Source organism: Prorops nasuta, unplaced genomic scaffold (genome assembly GCF_024137725.1).
Source record: "Prorops nasuta isolate Cenicafe-Biocafe unplaced genomic scaffold, Cenicafe_Pnas_1.2 PNAS00008, whole genome shotgun sequence".
NCBI classification, from domain to species: domain Eukaryota; kingdom Metazoa; phylum Arthropoda; class Insecta; order Hymenoptera; family Bethylidae; genus Prorops; species Prorops nasuta.
The window spans coordinates 2,309,942-2,327,183 of record NW_027116805.1 but is presented as its reverse complement, the minus strand read 5'-3'; the positions used below and the strand labels follow the sequence as shown (position 1 = coordinate 2,327,183).

Genomic DNA, 17,242 nt, shown 5'->3' with positions numbered 1-17,242 from the left:
CTCGTTTTAAGAGAAAAGAGTAGCATTTATTTTAATAATTTTAGGCAGATTTGGAAAGACCACGGTGGGCTACTTTGCGGTAACAGAGATCAGTGAGGGGATATATAGTCACGTATACGTAAAAACATTCTCTCTATTATTTTTCATGGCTTATATTTAAATATCTCCTCCCAAGTATCCAAATAAGCCTTGCAAGGAATAATTTGATGACGAATGATCAGCTTCTCTTTCGTTGTTCCCATTATACATTCGAATCTTCGGTAAATTGAAAGAAAAAAGGAATGATATTGCTGCTTCTTATGCTATTATTAACAAGTACGTTAAATTAGCGGATAGACACGAGTATTTTATTTTGCTCGATAGAATTTTTAGTCTTGCCGGTAATGGAGGGGAAATGCGCGAACTGACCTTCCACCAGGCGATCGAAGCAGAAGACTGCGGGGTTTTGGCACGTTCCTGGTGACCACGTGACGAAAACAGACGTGACGTCACGGGCGCGCAGCAGCGAGCGACCAGCTGCCAGGCAGTTCAACATGGCCGACCAGTGAGCAGCGATGCTACGGTAGGACCTCCGCAAATTTTGCCAAATCTGTCAGTTCCGCACTCGCATCAGCCTGTCGACGCACGTCAATATGATTTCTTCTATCGTCTCGCGCCTTGTCATGTAAGTATTTACAAGAAATTCCACGGGAAACCTGCTATTTCACACCTCTGCAACCCCCAACCCAACCCTTGTCGTTTCTCGCCACTGAACGTTCCATCAATTTTTACCATTTTACCATTGGATATTCTGACCCATCCCAAAGAAACAAGAGATAGCTTTATAGTCCTCCAGAGTTCTTTGTTCCCGAAGCAATTTCGAAGACCAAGTTGATTGTGCGCGCGTGTGTACACGGTATATGTGTCGAGTGAGGCTCCACTGCAGAACCAAGTGGCAGTTTTTCCCGGTCGATTCATTTTCTCCATGGGAAATTGAGTTTTCCACTCAATTCGGGAATACTCCGGCTGGAAAATTCAGTGCTTGCAGCGCGAGGATTTAGGAAAACCTAAGAGCCCGGCAGGGTGTATCATAAACAGAGCATAATTTGAAGAAATGTTTGGTGGGTTTTCCATGGGAAAGGCTCGATTGAAAATTGGAGTTGACGCAGAGATAGGTTATTGACCTGCCTTTTAAGCGTCAAGAGTTCATCCTACTTTCGCAATGGCCTGTACAGTGTGTATATGACCGTGTAAGGTGCCTTTGAATAAAGATAAACATTTCTCTATATTACTGCTGCTCACAAAGGCAATGTGGGCAATTAACGGAGAAAGCATAAACACTCGGCGCGCACTGGACGATGACTCTATAGCTTTGCTGGCTAACCTAACCTCGCACTGGAATCGATTGCGTCATCCAAACAATACATGAACAATTATCTATACGGGCTATAGTATATCTGGTAAATACCACTTGCCATTCAACACGGTTAAATGTAAGTGCTTCCCCCATTAAGTTGAATATAATAAAAGATTGAAGCACGAGTGAAAAACCTTCCAAGGTTCGATGATTTTTTGTCTATTTATTTCGGAGTCGAGATCAAAATGACGAAGAAGCTGTAGCGTGGAATGGGGTGTATACCTACATATATATATATATGGTGGCACGGATTCCTTTTATTGGTCGCTATATAAGGCTTGGTCGGATTTTCACACCGGTCAATTCCTTAATGGAAGCTGTTGCCAGGACGCATTTGGAAGTCTTCCATGCCACGTCGCTTTTATTTGTCTCTGCTGTACCATTTTCTTTGTGACTGTACCCAGCAGCTCTGCTGCACTCCGAAAATAAACTCGTTAAAGGGCAGCGGGCGTCTTCGTTTGGGATCACAGCGAAACTCGTACACGCGTAACAAAGCGCGCGCGCGCGCGCGCGCGCACACACACACACACGTTTAGAAAATAATGAATGAAAAAAAAGAACAATGAGCAATTGGTAGAAGAAAAGGGGATAATAATCGATAGCAAAATTTTATTTCTCTTCGTTCCATTGCACAAATCAGCTGATTTTATAAAACAACGTCACGAATGACGTAGTAAATTTTCTTATCGTATCGTTGTTTCTTTGTCATTTGTTCGGACCATCCAGCACCGTACCCCGCTAATTATTAAAAATTCTTTATCACTTATTACACCATTATATCTTCTGTATTAGCTACTGCGTTGAAAACACACGCTAATCGACCTTATCGAATTACACAAAGAAAATTTCCCTCCTGTTTTCCAAACAGTCTATAAATATTTATTCACGCATTTATAAGCAGTCTTTAACATTCGTCGAATTTGAATCTCGTGATTTCCATAAGGCATAAGGTGAAAGAAACGCTTGCCAGGGATGGCGGGGCGGAGGAAAATGGAGGAGGAGGAGGCGGGGGCGAGGGGGGGGGGGGGAAGGCAATGCTACGAAATAGTTGATTCTGGTTTTTACAGGACAGTGCACGCCTGTTGTAATAACGAAATGAAAGAAGGTAAGAAGATGGACTTTTTTGGAGAAGTTGTAGCGTTCACCTCGTGCCAGTTGGTCTCTCGCCTCGTTCCAATTTATTGTCAAGTGCAGAGCGGCCGTGAGTCACGTCTCGGCAAGGTTGTGCATGCAGCCACACACACACACACACACGTAGGTGCTTCTGCCGTTGCTCGGTGTGGTACCGCGAACGCCGTGAACGACGCAGTAAGCAAAATGTGCCGGGGCTTTACACGAAGGAACGAGGAGCGAGGCGAGTGCAACAACCCGTGTCATTGTGAATTCTGACGCGTGCGATCAGCTGATCGACGTATACAGACCCCTCTCCCCTCCCCTCACCATCCATTTAGCGGGACAAAGTCTATTCGAGAGCCAATGAGACACGCTCTCTCTTTCTCTCTTTCTCTCTCTACGAGCTCGCGATTATCCAATTCCTCCACATATGTATAATTATAATTCTCCGTAAATTTATCCGTTGGAGATAAGTGGGATTACAGGAGTCGAGCTAATTTATTAGCGTGGGCTAATTTGATGGACCGAGCTAACGAGCGATAAGGATCCCCGCGGCCTATGACGAGGTTGGCGATGTACAAATGCAGATATATGTGGAGTCGAAAGGACATTTGCATTTGCATTGGAAAAAGTGAATGGCGGAGGTACAGCCTTGTCTTTGGAGGAGCCAGGACTGGCACAGAGTAGCTGCATGAGCGGCTGAGTGGCAGGAGGCGGAGAAGAAGGTGCGACGCGCCGGCCACGGGCCAGTAAATATCGAGGAGGATGCCGCGCGTTATCCAGTCGATCCTGCAATCTCCTATATATATATATATATATATATATGTATATCGGGTAGGAGGAAAGCGGTGAAAATTTAGAGCCTCGTTGGTCTCTCCTCGATGCTCGAAGAGCGTGCAAGAGGGAGCACTATATCCTGAGAACGAGGGGTGTTTTTCGAAGGTCCTTGCGTTCTCCACGCAACAGTCCGCTCGGCTGCAGAGTGCAGTTGCCAACCAAGCATCGATCCAACAACCGCAGCAGCCACCCTACCGCACTCTTATTCGCCCCTCTTGCAGGTACTACTGCACTTTGCTTCTTCCCTCGCAGCCCTTTCATTCTTTCTCCGCTAATTCCTTTCTACCACGAAACACCAAAATCGACAAACTTGGACACGATTATTAGATTTACGCTCCTCCTTTCGTACATCTCTCTCACTCGCTCCGCTCTCGTTAACTTTTCATTTATTTATATCTTTGTGTTGGACATCTTGTATTATTATCGATGGCTCCGGACCACTCGAACCAGTCGTTAATTTTTCAAAACGCCTCGAGCAAAAATTGCCTTTTCCTCGTTCGTTCGGCGCAGGGATTTTTCTTCCAAACATGTATATATAACGTTAAAGTTTTGAGAAAGTTTGAAGGAGAATCGCGCGAGGGCTCTGCTCCTCTCTCGTTTTTTCCAGCTAATTAGTACAAGCGTTGATATTTATCGTTGATGTACGTAACACGTGCCATCGATTGAATCTTCCAAGAATTTACGTTTATAGATTTTACATAAATTTGCCTTTGTCGTTTCGTGGAACGGCGAGAGTATATATATATATATGCAAGGTATGTGCTGGATCCACCCACGCGAACACTCCACCATTCGAAAGTGTGGTCTGTGTGTATACTTTTCCTCGCAGGGGCTTTGTTTTCTTTTTTTTTTGCTCCAAAGTCTCGATCGCACGCGCTCTTGTCTCGTAGCTGCTGGATTCCTCACCTCCCCCACAAAGCGTGAAAAACGCTCTCTGTGACGTCGAGTGTGTGTGCGTGTGTGAGTCGCGTTAAATATAAATTCGGCAGCAGAAGTGGGCAGCTCCTAGTCTCGGCGTCGCGACGCTCGTGGAACAACACTGACGAAAAGTTGCCTTCTTTCCAATAGAGAGCGGCATGTCGTCGAAAATCAAGCAGCACATAAGAATCACCGTGTTTCTCAACGATGGAGTGATCGTTGTTTACATTTAAGAGTGCAGCCGCGGAATCCGATAAAGAAAATCTCTTGGAAATTCAACCTCGTGGATATCGGCGGTCGAAGGGACAAGAAGCTGAGTGGAATAAGCAAAAGGGAGATAGAGAGAGAGAGAGAGAGAGAGAGAGAGAGAGAGAGAGAGAGAGAGAGAGAGAAAGATTGACTGGAGGGCAATTGGTGATACATAGAAAAAAGCTGGCTGGTACGGAGGAAAATTGTTGGTGGACGACGGTCGTTGCACCGTTGAGACGAGCCGAGCAGGCGATAAAGGAGTCGATCGAGCGTGCAGATTCAACCGGCCAGGGAGGGCTCGCTCGCCTCGACGAAAAAAGAAAAGTGCGCAAAGAGTGCATCGGAGGACTAGGAAGGAAAAGAACGAAGAAAAAAGAAACAAACACGGGCGAGAGAGAGAGAGAGAGAGAGAGAAAGTGCCACAACGGCCAACGGGGTCGTCGTCGGAGTGCACGCCGAGGACACTGCGGAGATTCGACCATCGCGTTCCAACCTTAACCACTGATTTTACAACAGTTTTCCTCGCAGAAGCCAACCTGCCTTTTTTCAGAGCGAGCCCAATAATTATATTAGGAAAAATTGCAAAGCGATAATTGAGAATCGAACGAATGCACGGGGCTGGATCGATTCGGAAAAGGAGCACCTGCGCGCGCTCGATCGTAAGGATTTAGCAGTCGCAACTTGGATTTCGCAATATTCTTCGGCAAATCTGCTTTCTAATCTTCGCGTCGTGCGATCCTGGCCGAAGGCTAATGGCCAATCAGCTGAGGAGTTGTTCAAATGCATAGAATCGAGGCCAATGCTGGACTCCATTCTCGATCCTGAGAACGAAACCGAGCCCTTTCCTTTGCGTCACGTACGACTAAATGTCAATCCACCATTATTAATAATACACACACATATATATGTATACACATCAACGATTGTAATCATAGCAATTGTAAAAATGACGTGTTTCCTACCACCCTGCAAGAGGAGCACGCCTGTGATCGTACCAACACTGGTACACTATTCCCGGAACGTACAAACGCCAATTTTTCAAAGAGTCACGGTTGTCAATACGATCTCCGTTATTTTTCTGCCGTCGCCATCGAAAATTGTCAAGTCCTCCTGAAAATCGTCCATGCACTCGATGCCTCGCTCATTCCTTCTCGAGTCTTTATACATATATACTTTAATTGTGTAACATCTTATTATATATATATATATATATATATTGTATATATTTATTATAATGCAAGTAAAACATTTTTCCACGGAATAAATCATATATACATATACGGACAAACACCTTGATGGTGTAAAAGAGATTTATTGATCCTTCGACCCACGTTGGATTATTTTTATTTAATTCGCAGTTTGTTTTTTACTCAGACGCGCCTTTTAGCCGCACAATTTCATTCCTCTATCGCTTTGTTTCCGCCACTTTTCCGGCGTGTTTATTTTTCCATCGCGAAATCAGCGATTCCTCGAAATACCGAAAACTATACCGATGGATTTTTGGCCCAGGGCCAAAGGTCGTTAAACGCCAGCACGCACGCTCGCAACAATGGCGATCCGATGAATTTTCCGCGAACCGTCCAATTCTTTCTTCAATCTGATAATAATAATAGTGCCACACCTGTGACGCGTCCACTGCAGAAGAATGAACATACGGAGAGCTGTGGCATTATATAAGAACAATCGTTCCTTTCTTCATTTTTTAGCGAGACGACCTCACGCACGCATCGAGCAAATCGTTCAATCGCAGGTTTACACCAACGACCGATCAAATCGGAACTATACGTATATGTATACATGCCGTTGTAAAAGGAAAAGCCTGGAAATTTTTCTATAAGCGTAGTTTCGCGATGGACGGGTTAATGCTCCTCGGCCTCATCTAGAAATAACAGCTCAAGCAGCAGCAGCACACAGCACCCTTCCTTTACACATGCACTGCAGCCAGAGACGCGAGGAGAGTTTGTCAGCTGCTGCCTCATCAGCCTGTTAAATCTACCGTGTCGTAGCAGCTCTCTCTCTCTCTCTCTGCTATCTGGCCAATAAAAGAATCGAACACGCCAATCCGAAAGCAGCCGTGGCATAATTTTGCGCAAAAAATACACCGTGCCAATTGGCATGATTATCCTACCTACTAACGAGCTCTCCACTCTTTTTTTTTTCTTGCCTTTTATTCATCTCCCGAGCAAGCACCATCCACTCTTCTCGCTTAAACTCCATTGAAGGATTCTCCGCGCGTCGAATTGCAAAAAGAAACTTTCAGTCGCGCGTGTGGCATAAGCGATAAATTGGAAGAACAACGGAGAAAACTGGGTCGGAACGCTCCGATCCAATCTGGATGATTGGCTGAGATAAGGCGGCGAATATATATATATATATATACATATAATAAGTGAATCTTATAGATAACAAATCTGCAGGTTTATTAAACTGGCGCATCAACTGGATCGTTCTCGTGAAAATCTTAACTCGGACTCGTCGCACGCACATACGACAGTTTTGCAGCTATTTACACTTTTCGCTCCTGACTGGTACTTTCGTCGCTTAATTCCATTCTCCGTCTGCTTTTTTCGCAGAGAGGAAAGAAACGCTCGGTGGAAATTTCGCCAGTCGTGAATGTCTCGCGAGGTACGGCGATTTCTGTTACGTATACGCGATCGACACAATGATCTTGGCCTTTCGGTTATTTTACTGTCACGGGCACGAGCTTCGCGACCTTGACACACTTTCGATCGGAACGCGAACAAAAGTATATCAGCGAAATTCTTTCCATTTGCCAAGCTGGGAAATGAGGGAAAATGACGAAAGCGCGAGGCTTGTACTTTTTCATTCGATTCGTAGATCGCATTGGAGTGCGTGGTGTGTTTTTAAAAATTAATTGGCACTGCGCACAAAGCAACAGCACGATGCACGGATTATGCAACGACCGAGAATGACATTGATGTCGATCATCGAATTACCTTCCTCGAGCATATATTGGTCGGAGTGTCGTAGAAATTCTAATAGAAAATTTCCATTGTTCGCCCGAGTGGACGCTTCTACCGTGCTCGATATCGCCTTGTTATTGCGGGCAAATAACGTGAAAATAACTCTGTCGCTTTTTTCTTTATGACCGAGCAGTGAAAGAAACGTCGGAAACTTTTCAAAGTGTCACCGACAAACGATTTGACTTTGACCGAGTGCCGTTTAAACTCGGGTCTATATGTATATATATATATATATATATATAAAATTTGTCATACGCACAGATTTTTTCCGAAATCGTCGGGGAAAGTGGTCGGCAAAGAGTCATTGACTCGGCCATGTGGCCGGGAGTGGGAAATTGGCAGGGAAATCCATGCACAATCTAATTTCACTCTGCTCGCGAGAAAGATGGCCGATTGGCTCCGCAAGCTCTCCAGCTGCAGGCTGCTGGTGCCGAGATGGTCTTTTTGCGTAACAGCGGCTTAGGCTGCTAAAATAGAGCCGTTAAGAGTGCGTGCAGTGCTGCCAGAACTGCCTCGAAGCTTCAGTTTCGACTTTGGTTCCCTTCTGGAGCCATCTCTCGGTCGGTGCTGCACCATCACCACCACCAGCGGACCAATTTTCACCCGATACCGAAACAGTCGAACGAAGGTTGGAGTGAGAAGGGTCGACGGACGATCGTGTGAATCGCCGAAGCCTCGGAGAGACAAGTACCACCCCCCCCCCCCCTCCTTCCCTCCCTGTTTCATATAATAAACCATCTTTGTGCGCGAGCAATTTCTTCAGCCGAAACAATTGGCGAAAACCGAGTGAAGTTGGTCGAGAGTCAAAAGAGGTCGACAGGTCGATCGACGGAGGAAACCATGACAAGTACTTATTGGCTCACTGGACAATATTCACTTAATTTCCTGGGAAAGAAATGTCGAAATTTCATTGACACCGTTGATAGAGAAGCAACGCCAAATTTCCAGCGTTTTCCCAAATAAATTGTAGCGAGTTGTGCGAGAAATATGTTGAGCATGAGGAGAGAAAGATTAAACTCGGATGATGAATTGGGCGAAAGAAATTTTGCTCGAGATTTGCCGTTAGTCCTGGCAGAGAGAGACAAGACCAACGTTTCGCGTATCCTCGTCGAGTATTGGATCGCTTGGGCGCGATACTCCTTGCAGAGTCTCCCTGTAAAGATGACCTTGGTCAATCTGGGAGCTCTAACAGTTTTCCTATCGATCCTCGTGCCAAGATACGTCACTTATCTTCTGGTATATCCTGTTTTTAGATTGGTTTTCGGCACGCTATATCCGGCCTATGCATCCTACAAAGCCGTTAGGACCAGAAACGTTAAGGAATACGTGAGTATTGTTATTTTCCTTGGGCAAAATGTCGCTGGAAAATTCATCGAACAATTCATCCTGACGATCATACCGATTTATCCGCTATTTATTGAATTTCAGGTGAAATGGATGATGTATTGGATAGTCTTTGCACTTTTCACGTGTGCCGAGACTTTCACCGATGTCTTCTTAAGCTTCTGGTAAGTTATGCCTCGAGAAACAGTACCTTTAATATAACGATTAAGGAAGCTCCGATCGATTGATAAATGGCCCACCGAGGCTTTTCCACGCGTTCGATGATTCGCTTGGGAATTTCACGCTGCTTCTTCTTCTTCGAGAAGAAGAAGAAGGGAGAGAGAGAGAGCGAGTTCCTAAATTCTAATTTCGGCCGAGATGGATATTGGCTTACACGCGCTTGTGGGTATTCCAACTTGCTTGCCCCAAGCAGGAGAAGTTTCGTGCCAGATATCTCCCCCGTTCCTACTCGGATTACACCGAGGAAGCTTATTTCGGTTCCGCCTGCAGAAACCCTTTGCCTTTCCCTTTCTCCCACCCCCTCGACTCTCGATTTTCCTCGGCGAAACATTTTCTCGCTCAACCCCCCCCCCCCCCCTTTTCACCATGAAAATTCCCCGTTGAGCCATTTATGCACAATCTAGACGCCCGCCTTTCTTCTCTCCAACCCACAAAGAAACTAAAGAGTTTGTAGAGTCTATGGATTCGAAAGTACTGGTGAAGCAGAGTATCGAGAGATAACGATCGAACGCTTGAAAATCCAATTATAGAGCGATTGGAGCATCGTGGAGTCTCCCATTCGCTCGCTCGCTCGCTCGGCTCCATTCAATGTTCTCTTTGCTAATTTTTATGAGACTTCTCATTCATTGGACGGTCGATCTCGTTGATCGATTTCCTCGATTGATTCTGAAAACGAATTGAATAGGGTTGTTGCTCGTGTGTCGATGCAGGTTTCCGTTTTACTATGAGATCAAGATCATCCTGGTGGTATGGCTGCTGAGTCCAGCTACGAAAGGCTCGAGCATCCTGTACAGGAGATTCGTGCATCCGGCGCTGATACGGAGAGAGGCCGAAATAGACGATGCTTTGGCCAGGGCGACCGAGCAGGGCTACACGGCGGTTTTACATTTTGGCACCAAAGGTGTCAATTACGCCACTACTGTCCTCATGCAGACCGCCATCAAGGTAAGTAACCGTCTCCACCTCCGCGATACTCTTCTCTTACTTACTTTTCTTTTCCTCCCTGTTCAGTCTCTCGATTCAGTCATTTCATTTCTGTCGAACGAACAAAGTTTATATTTTTCGAATTAATTAAATCATTTGATCCTCTGTTTCCATCCTTCGCAAACTTTTAATTTCACCATCATGCAACGAGTCATTGCAGTAATTTCCATGGATTCTCTCGAAGAAATGATTTTTTTAATTCTCTTTGTCCGTCCAAGCTACTTTGCTTAAAACTTAAAGACACTTAACCAAAACGACAAAAACTAATATGTTTGCATACTCACGATTTTGTTTTGTCCACCTCCCCCTACCTCACGACCATTTCCATTAATCCAACGAAAAAAAAAAAACACCTTGTCACTCTTGTATCCCCTATCCACTCACCATCACTGCAAACACACTGCAAGCAACGCCTAATCATCGCCGACGTCTAACCATGCAAATCTAACTGGCCACTTCACGAACCAACGACCACAAAAACGTTAAAAAAAAATCCATTGCCAAAAAAAAAACCAATGACAAAAATTGGCGCGTGGGGAAAATATGGCAGAGCTTGCCGATCTTAGCCCCGATGAGCCCTCGCAGCAGCCAATCAGACTCGGCGATTTCTAGCTCGGCCAACCCCAAGGAGAGAAGGAAGAGCGAGGGTTCTCCGATCGGTGCATTGGAGTCGTCCAGGACGATTAGCGATGACCTTGAGAGGCAACTACAGCAGCGGCCGATGGAGATGGACGAAGGAGATTCGTCGGAGGCAGAATTCACCGATACGCGCTGCATCCCTGACTTTAATAACGATCAGGAGAGCTTCAAAGTTCCGGAACAGCGAGCGAAGAAGACCAGAAGACAAACCACCAAGAGGCCCAGGTCCAGAACCTCCAAAGAATCATCCTCCAAAAGTAGTATGACCTTGAGATCTTACGAGGCTGAATTCAGCGACGAATTACCCGAGTGAATCCTCGAGGCGTCCAAATTCTCGTTTCCCTTTTCGATTCTTAGGGAACAATTGTTTAAATATAAAAACGAATCAAAAACAAACAAACAAAAACAAATTGAATTTTACTCGCGCGAAATTTATTGCAATTTCATTTGTTTAAAAATTTCTTAATACGATTCCTTCAAAATTCACTCGATGCACAATCAACCTTTTTTTTTATCGTTTTCCTCTTACATTTTACTTTATTTTATACGTAAGCATCGACGTACTTTTTATTGATCGAGTTTATTATATAATTAGGTATCTAGATAAATATCACTCTTTTATATAAGCGTAGAATTTTTATTCGTGTTATGGACGAGCAAGAGATTTACGGATGCTATACTTGTGGTGAAAATCGTCCGCATCGGTGGACGCACGCACTTACTACCTTGCTTAAAATCAGTCGATGATGGACCATATTTTTGTCTGAAAATCAATTAATGCGAATAAGCCGATCCTAACAGGCGCTCCAATTGTACGCGTTCTGCACGCGAGTGTCTTTACCTTAGTAAATATGCTATATTTATACGAGATATATTTGCGTATAGTATATTTTTTAGCGATAATACAACACGTATTTTATACATTTTAATATTCCCTGAGAAATGGTTTGCATATCTTGCATAAGCTATCCTGTTAGCTAGTCGTTTCTATTTTATTGTAGCCAATTGTAAATCTGGAGGGAATACGTAACAGGGACCCGGACGTCTGAAAAAGATTGCCAAAATTATATAGATAGTAAAGAGAGACATAACTGATAGGGGAGCACCAATAAGCGCCTTAAAATTGTTGTCGAATTTATCATGGAAATTATAGAATTTTCCCATATTAACTTATATAACATTTGCTCTCGGCGCTTGCTGCTGATAATTTAGTAAAGATTGATCCTATTATCGTTACTACTATTATTATTTTTATCATAATTATTACTATTGTATAATTATATCGCTGTGATTTTTCTACAAGTGTTGCTATTTAGTACCTAAGACTTTTAAGAACCCAAAGATTCTCTGCGGAATTCTGAGCTATCCTTTTGTTTCTTCTGCAAATAAAATAAATTTACAAAGTAAAGAAAAGAAACGAGTGTCAGTGGTGTTGCCAATTGATTTTCTAATTTTAATTAATTTTAAGTCTGGCCGAGCTTCTTTCAACATTATCATAGATCATTATTAATTGCACTAATTTCAAATGAGATGTCGTAAATATAATTCACACGAATTTTCTCAATCACTGTTCATTGCAAGAGTATTAATTTGGGTTTAACTTTTTAACTTTTGCTTAATTATTAATATATCAATGATTTACGTCCCAAACAAACTGCGATGAAAATCTTTATATAACGGTTTGGCAAATTAATCGAAAGCTTGCATGTACGAGTTCTTTCAAGAGAATCGGCAAGAGCGTTTTCTGCATTTCTTCTAAAAAAAAGAGCAATGTGTGTGTGTGAGAGAGAGAGAGAGAGGGGAGAGGAAGAGAAAGAGAGCCAATAGAAAAATAGGACTCACTGCACATACCGGTGATGGACAATTCCAATTATTAACACCTTTTTCGCGGTCGGTAAGACTTTTTTTTCTTCAATACGCGGATAAACATTTTATAATCTATGGCAGTTTTTATTTTATTCTTTTCTCGTGTGTACTACAAAATTAAATAATCTAATTGTCTTGGTTACTCTGCCATAATTTGTCATTAATGTTTTATCTGTTTTTATAATTACATTATAATGTTTTCTATGATAAGAGAAAGGTGAAGCGAAGAGAAAGAGGGGGGGATGAGGATTTCCATGAAATATTTAATCATACTGAATATTTCAGGGTGGTGGTGGCCTAGTTCAACAGCTGAAGAAAAGTTACAGCCTGAGCGATCTTACTGGAGAAAAGGAGGACGAAAATCGAAACACCACAAATTCTCGAGACGAGACTGATATGCAAGGTAAGAATAAATTATAAATTTATTTGCTGTCCCGTTCAATATAACAATAGTGTATATAGATATCGAAAGTTGGTGCGTTTATTAATTTATATAATTTTTTATTTGCAGTAGAACCTCGTCGACGGGAACAGCCTGGCAGAAGGGGATACAGCCCTCGAAGAACACAGTCCAGCAGCAATCGAGTAGAGATGTATTTTTCTGAAGTGGACGTTGACGTTAGACAGCCGAGGACTAGCGAGCCTATAGTTAATTTATCGTAAATATCATGTTCATGCAACTGCATCCATCAAAGCAGAATATAGCTGCTAGAATGAACTTATGATTATATGTATTTGTAGAAATATTAGATCGTCCGAGGACATATCGAGTGGATATAGCAGTGGTGAAGCGTTGCATTCTCACAAACCAACTACTCAGGTCGATAGTCTAATAAGAACTTCCAGCGTAGGTGCCAGGGTAAGGGCAAAGCCCCGCGCAACCACGAAGAAAGTTCCAGAGGTTGGTAAAAGAGATCTTGGCAAAGTTGTGGTAAATTTGTATCATTTCTCCCAAGGCTATTACACTTCTTTTTCAAGACAACTAGCCTCGAGTTTTCAATTTAATTTAGAGCAATTTTTTATGGTATTTGAAGGAAGATGGGGAGGATTCGGACTGCGTCGATTTTGATTCTTCTGAAAGTACCCAATTTCCATCGCCCTTAAACTTTCTCACGTCCGAGCAGGCACTTGAGCTTTTAATGTTACTGTCTCAAAGGAATTGTCAAGAATCGACGCAATTGGATAGAAGCCGGGAGGACCAGGTGATAAACGCGGAAAACGAAACCTTTGTGAATAAATCAATAATCGTTACCGTTACTAAAAGTAACCAACCTGAATCACACGATGAAATTAGCAAGAATAGCAATGTAGAGTCCGATTCACCGGATAATTGTGAGAATTATTTGGGAGCAAGTATTTCCGAAGTAGAATCAGGTCAGACGGAAAAGAATATCTTGGTGGATAACTTGGATATTGTTAGCGAAGACGATTGCAGTCTATCGGGAGAACATTTAAAAACCCCTGCAGGATCCTTTGACATTGACACTCGTCTATTGACCGATGAAATTTGTCAGAAAAAGATTGAAGAGCTGAAAGAAATTTTGACGAATGCTCGACAAGCAGCGAGTAATATTGTTTCGAGCCAAGAGTTACGCGAGAGCGATATTTCGGAGGGTCTCGCGATGTCTGATCTATCGAGAAGCAATTCGGACAGCTCTACTAGAGCTGGGAAATATCACAAAAAGCCTGCACCGAAAGTACCAAGTACGAGCAGGAACGAGGAAGAAAGTATCGGGGAGAATGCACTAAAAGCCACATTGGTTATTAAGACAGGAACGATAAAGACTTTCTCCACCATAGATAGTACCAAGGATGTCTTCCTGTCACCTCCTGAAACAAAGAAGAAAACTTTGACGAGAAGCAAAAAAGATGGCTTTTCCAAGCTACTGACGATTCCAAAGAATATTTTTCACAGTGCTTTTCACAAGGATCAACCAGATATCAAGGATTCATCGAGTTCTTTGGAGAGTAGCGTTGCTTCAACTTCCACTGCCGAGTGGACGGAAAACGTAGAAAATTCCCAAGAGGAGAGCGGCATAGAAATTGCCTTGCAGGCGGCTATGAATGATAACTCGGAAGAAGGTGACTTCTTGAGAAGAACGGATGATAAAAGTTCTGTTGGCGATCAAAATCACGAGGACTCCGAAACCAAGTCAAAACTGAGAATTCGACAAATGTCCAAATCACCAAGCAGGGGTGGAGGAAAATCAATGAACATTTGTTAAGAGATAAAGCTTTTTTTTAAAGGAGTACGTAGGTCTCCAAAAGTTTGTTGCTTTTTCATCTCATTCTCTGACTAGCGCGCTATGTGCATAAAACGATACGCGAGAAAAAAGGAATAACTCTCCCCATCTAATCAGCGTGTTTCTACTGATCAGCCATTAAAATTTCCTAATGATTTATTGTTTCTTGCATGTTTTCGTAATGTAGTGTAGTATATTAATGAAAAAGTGTATGTTTACTAAAAATAATATCTTCATTCAAACTCTTTTGAAGATAAGCATACTAATTCCATTTCTGTTATTTTCAGATAACGAACTTTGCTACAATGCCTCGTAGTAAGAAGAGCAGCAAAAAGAAGGTAGCATGAGATCCAGCAGTTGCTGGTCGAATTAAGGAATAGGACAGGACCAAGTCTTTCCTTGAATTTGAATCAAGTATCATCTTTCTACAACACTTTTTCTAAAAGCGCCCATCAGCAGCAAGTATTAATAAAACGCCAAAACGCGCAATACTCGCAAGGTCCTAGGCTGCATAGGATTTTTCAATCGACTGTTAATTTTGTTATAAGTCGTTCAATGTCGTTCTGAAATTTTGATATGAGAAACCTACTGGACATGCCTGAGGTATCTTTCAGACTTTTATTGTCACAAAAATGAAATGAAACATGGTTGTGTAACGAAGGACGATAGATTTTACGATAATAGAAATCAGAAAAATTTCGTTTGACGCTAATTTGCTTCTAGGCAAACTATTATAATGCCTCATGGACACTTAGATCCGGTATCGCCTACTTTTAAATCGATGCGTTATTCCCGAACGTAATGTTTGTTATGGAATGACTTCACACAAAGAGCTAAACGGACTACGTCTAGTCACTAAGATCTTGATAGCTTATTACTAAGCTGCGCTCGAATCGTGCCACTTGATACTTTCAGTTTACCACTAGACCCTAACTATATCCGAACAATTAGATAAGCGTAAAAGCCAATTTCATCTCGTTTCTTATAGGGATTAATCGATATGAATTATGCTAGCCGATGGAAATTGGCTATGTAAAACTTAGTTAGTCATGAAGAGACTCAGAGACCGCTGTGAATTTGTACCGATTATAAGAATTAATATTGTATACTTTTACTCATGGCGATTTGGAAAATGTTTTAATCCGACACGGGATATTTCTGATGCTTGTTTTACGTTGGAACGCATTTTAAAATGATTGTTAACTGGCGTCTGTTGCTTGTTTATCAATAGTAGCCTATTTTACTTTGTATAAACTTGCGGAAATATTCTCTTTTCCTATGATGAATCAACGCACAAGAGTCGATTAACTTAACAGAAAACTGATTAATCGTTGTTATTGACTTTGTATAGTTTATATCACTATTTTAGTAAGTTAGGTCGAATTATCTCGTGTTGCATCGTAGTAGAATGAATTATTAAGCAACAGGCTGCTTTAACATATAATATCGTTAAAAATTGACTTTTTTTACGAAATATTGAATACTTTTCCTTTTTTGTGTGCCCACAGTGTATTTTTACATAGATTTCTGTATTGTGATGCTGTTATGATACTCATTATTATTATTATCATTATTTCTGTATCATGCACTGTGCGCCACTAAATATTTTCGTCGTTTGCACAAATTATGCTCTCTGCAAACGAAGGAGAAGGATAATTAAATTTTATTAACGATTTCTTTTCTCTGTAAACTATTTCTAATGAATAAAGAAATTGGATAAAAATTTGCTCAATATATTCCTATATATACAATTAATATTATTTTTTTTAGTTTTTACTTTTGATGCACTTGCAATTTAAAATCGGTTGCCTAATATCCAGGGCTACTGAAAAATTAATTTCTTGGCCAAAAATCAAAAGCAATATGTAAACCTAAAATTAAATATGTATACATTTGTTACCTATTAAAATTAACGGTTGATTAGTATGATGAACAAATTTATTTTATAAAAGATCTATTTCAGATTCGCGTGTAGCTTATGCTTTTATTTGACAAATAATATTCAAAATAATACGGCAAGTTTTAATTTAATTATAAAAAAGTATTTAAAAAGTATATAGTCTTAATTTAACTTAGCATAAATGTTGCATATGATCTAATATTGCAAGTCGCAGCTTACTACTCTGCTTATAAATGATCGGAATTCAGATATACCGAGCACTCAACGTTCATGAATAACAGAATAATATGTTTGTAAGAATAACTGTATAATTCCTGAACATTCCGAGAATTTGATCAACTTTACGAATATTAAACTGGAGCACATTCAAAATAATTGGTAATGTGTAGTTTCTGATAACTTCGTAATTTTTCATTCAAGTTTGTTTATTATTTATTATTGACGTTACCAAAAAAGAATTCAATGATGGATGTTCCAATTGGACCCGAATTCTTTAACTTTTAATAATTGTCGGTGTCATCAAGGACAGAAAACATACATTTATTTCATT

General features: G+C 41.6%; 1 protein-coding gene across 2 annotated transcripts; it reads left to right on the top strand.

Moving 5' to 3' along the window:
* The first annotated feature begins 526 nt into the window (after positions 1 to 526).
* LOC136775573 (uncharacterized) lies at positions 527 to 16,556 on the top strand. 2 transcript variants are annotated; one of them, XM_066730474.1, is made up of 9 exons: positions 527 to 664; positions 8,751 to 8,823; positions 8,926 to 9,005; positions 9,771 to 10,005; positions 12,835 to 12,952; positions 13,061 to 13,208; positions 13,291 to 13,450; positions 13,584 to 14,798; positions 15,080 to 16,552. In XM_066730474.1, exons 1-8 carry the CDS (start codon positions 633 to 635, stop codon positions 14,772 to 14,774), a joined length of 2,037 nt encoding a protein of 678 aa, XP_066586571.1. In that variant the 5' UTR covers positions 527 to 632; the 3' UTR covers positions 14,775 to 14,798; positions 15,080 to 16,552. The 2 variants fall into 2 exon arrangements, with proteins under 2 accessions (XP_066586571.1, XP_066586570.1); XM_066730473.1 differs by lacking the exon at positions 527 to 664 and having other exon boundaries at positions 7,266 to 8,823; positions 15,080 to 16,556.
* Positions 16,557 to 17,242: the final 686 nt, after the last annotated feature.

Bases quoted from the DNA above. Each gene is read 5' to 3' on its own strand.
- LOC136775573 (XM_066730473.1), top strand. From the start codon at position 8,485: ATGTTGAGCATGAGGAGAGAAAGATTAAACTCGGATGATGAATTGGGC. The intron at 9,006-9,770 runs GTAAGTTATGCC...GTGTCGATGCAG, and splicing joins GATGTCTTCTTAAGCTTCTG to GTTTCCGTTTTACTATGAGA. The intron at 10,006-12,834 runs GTAAGTAACCGT...TGAATATTTCAG, and splicing joins TCATGCAGACCGCCATCAAG to GGTGGTGGTGGCCTAGTTCA.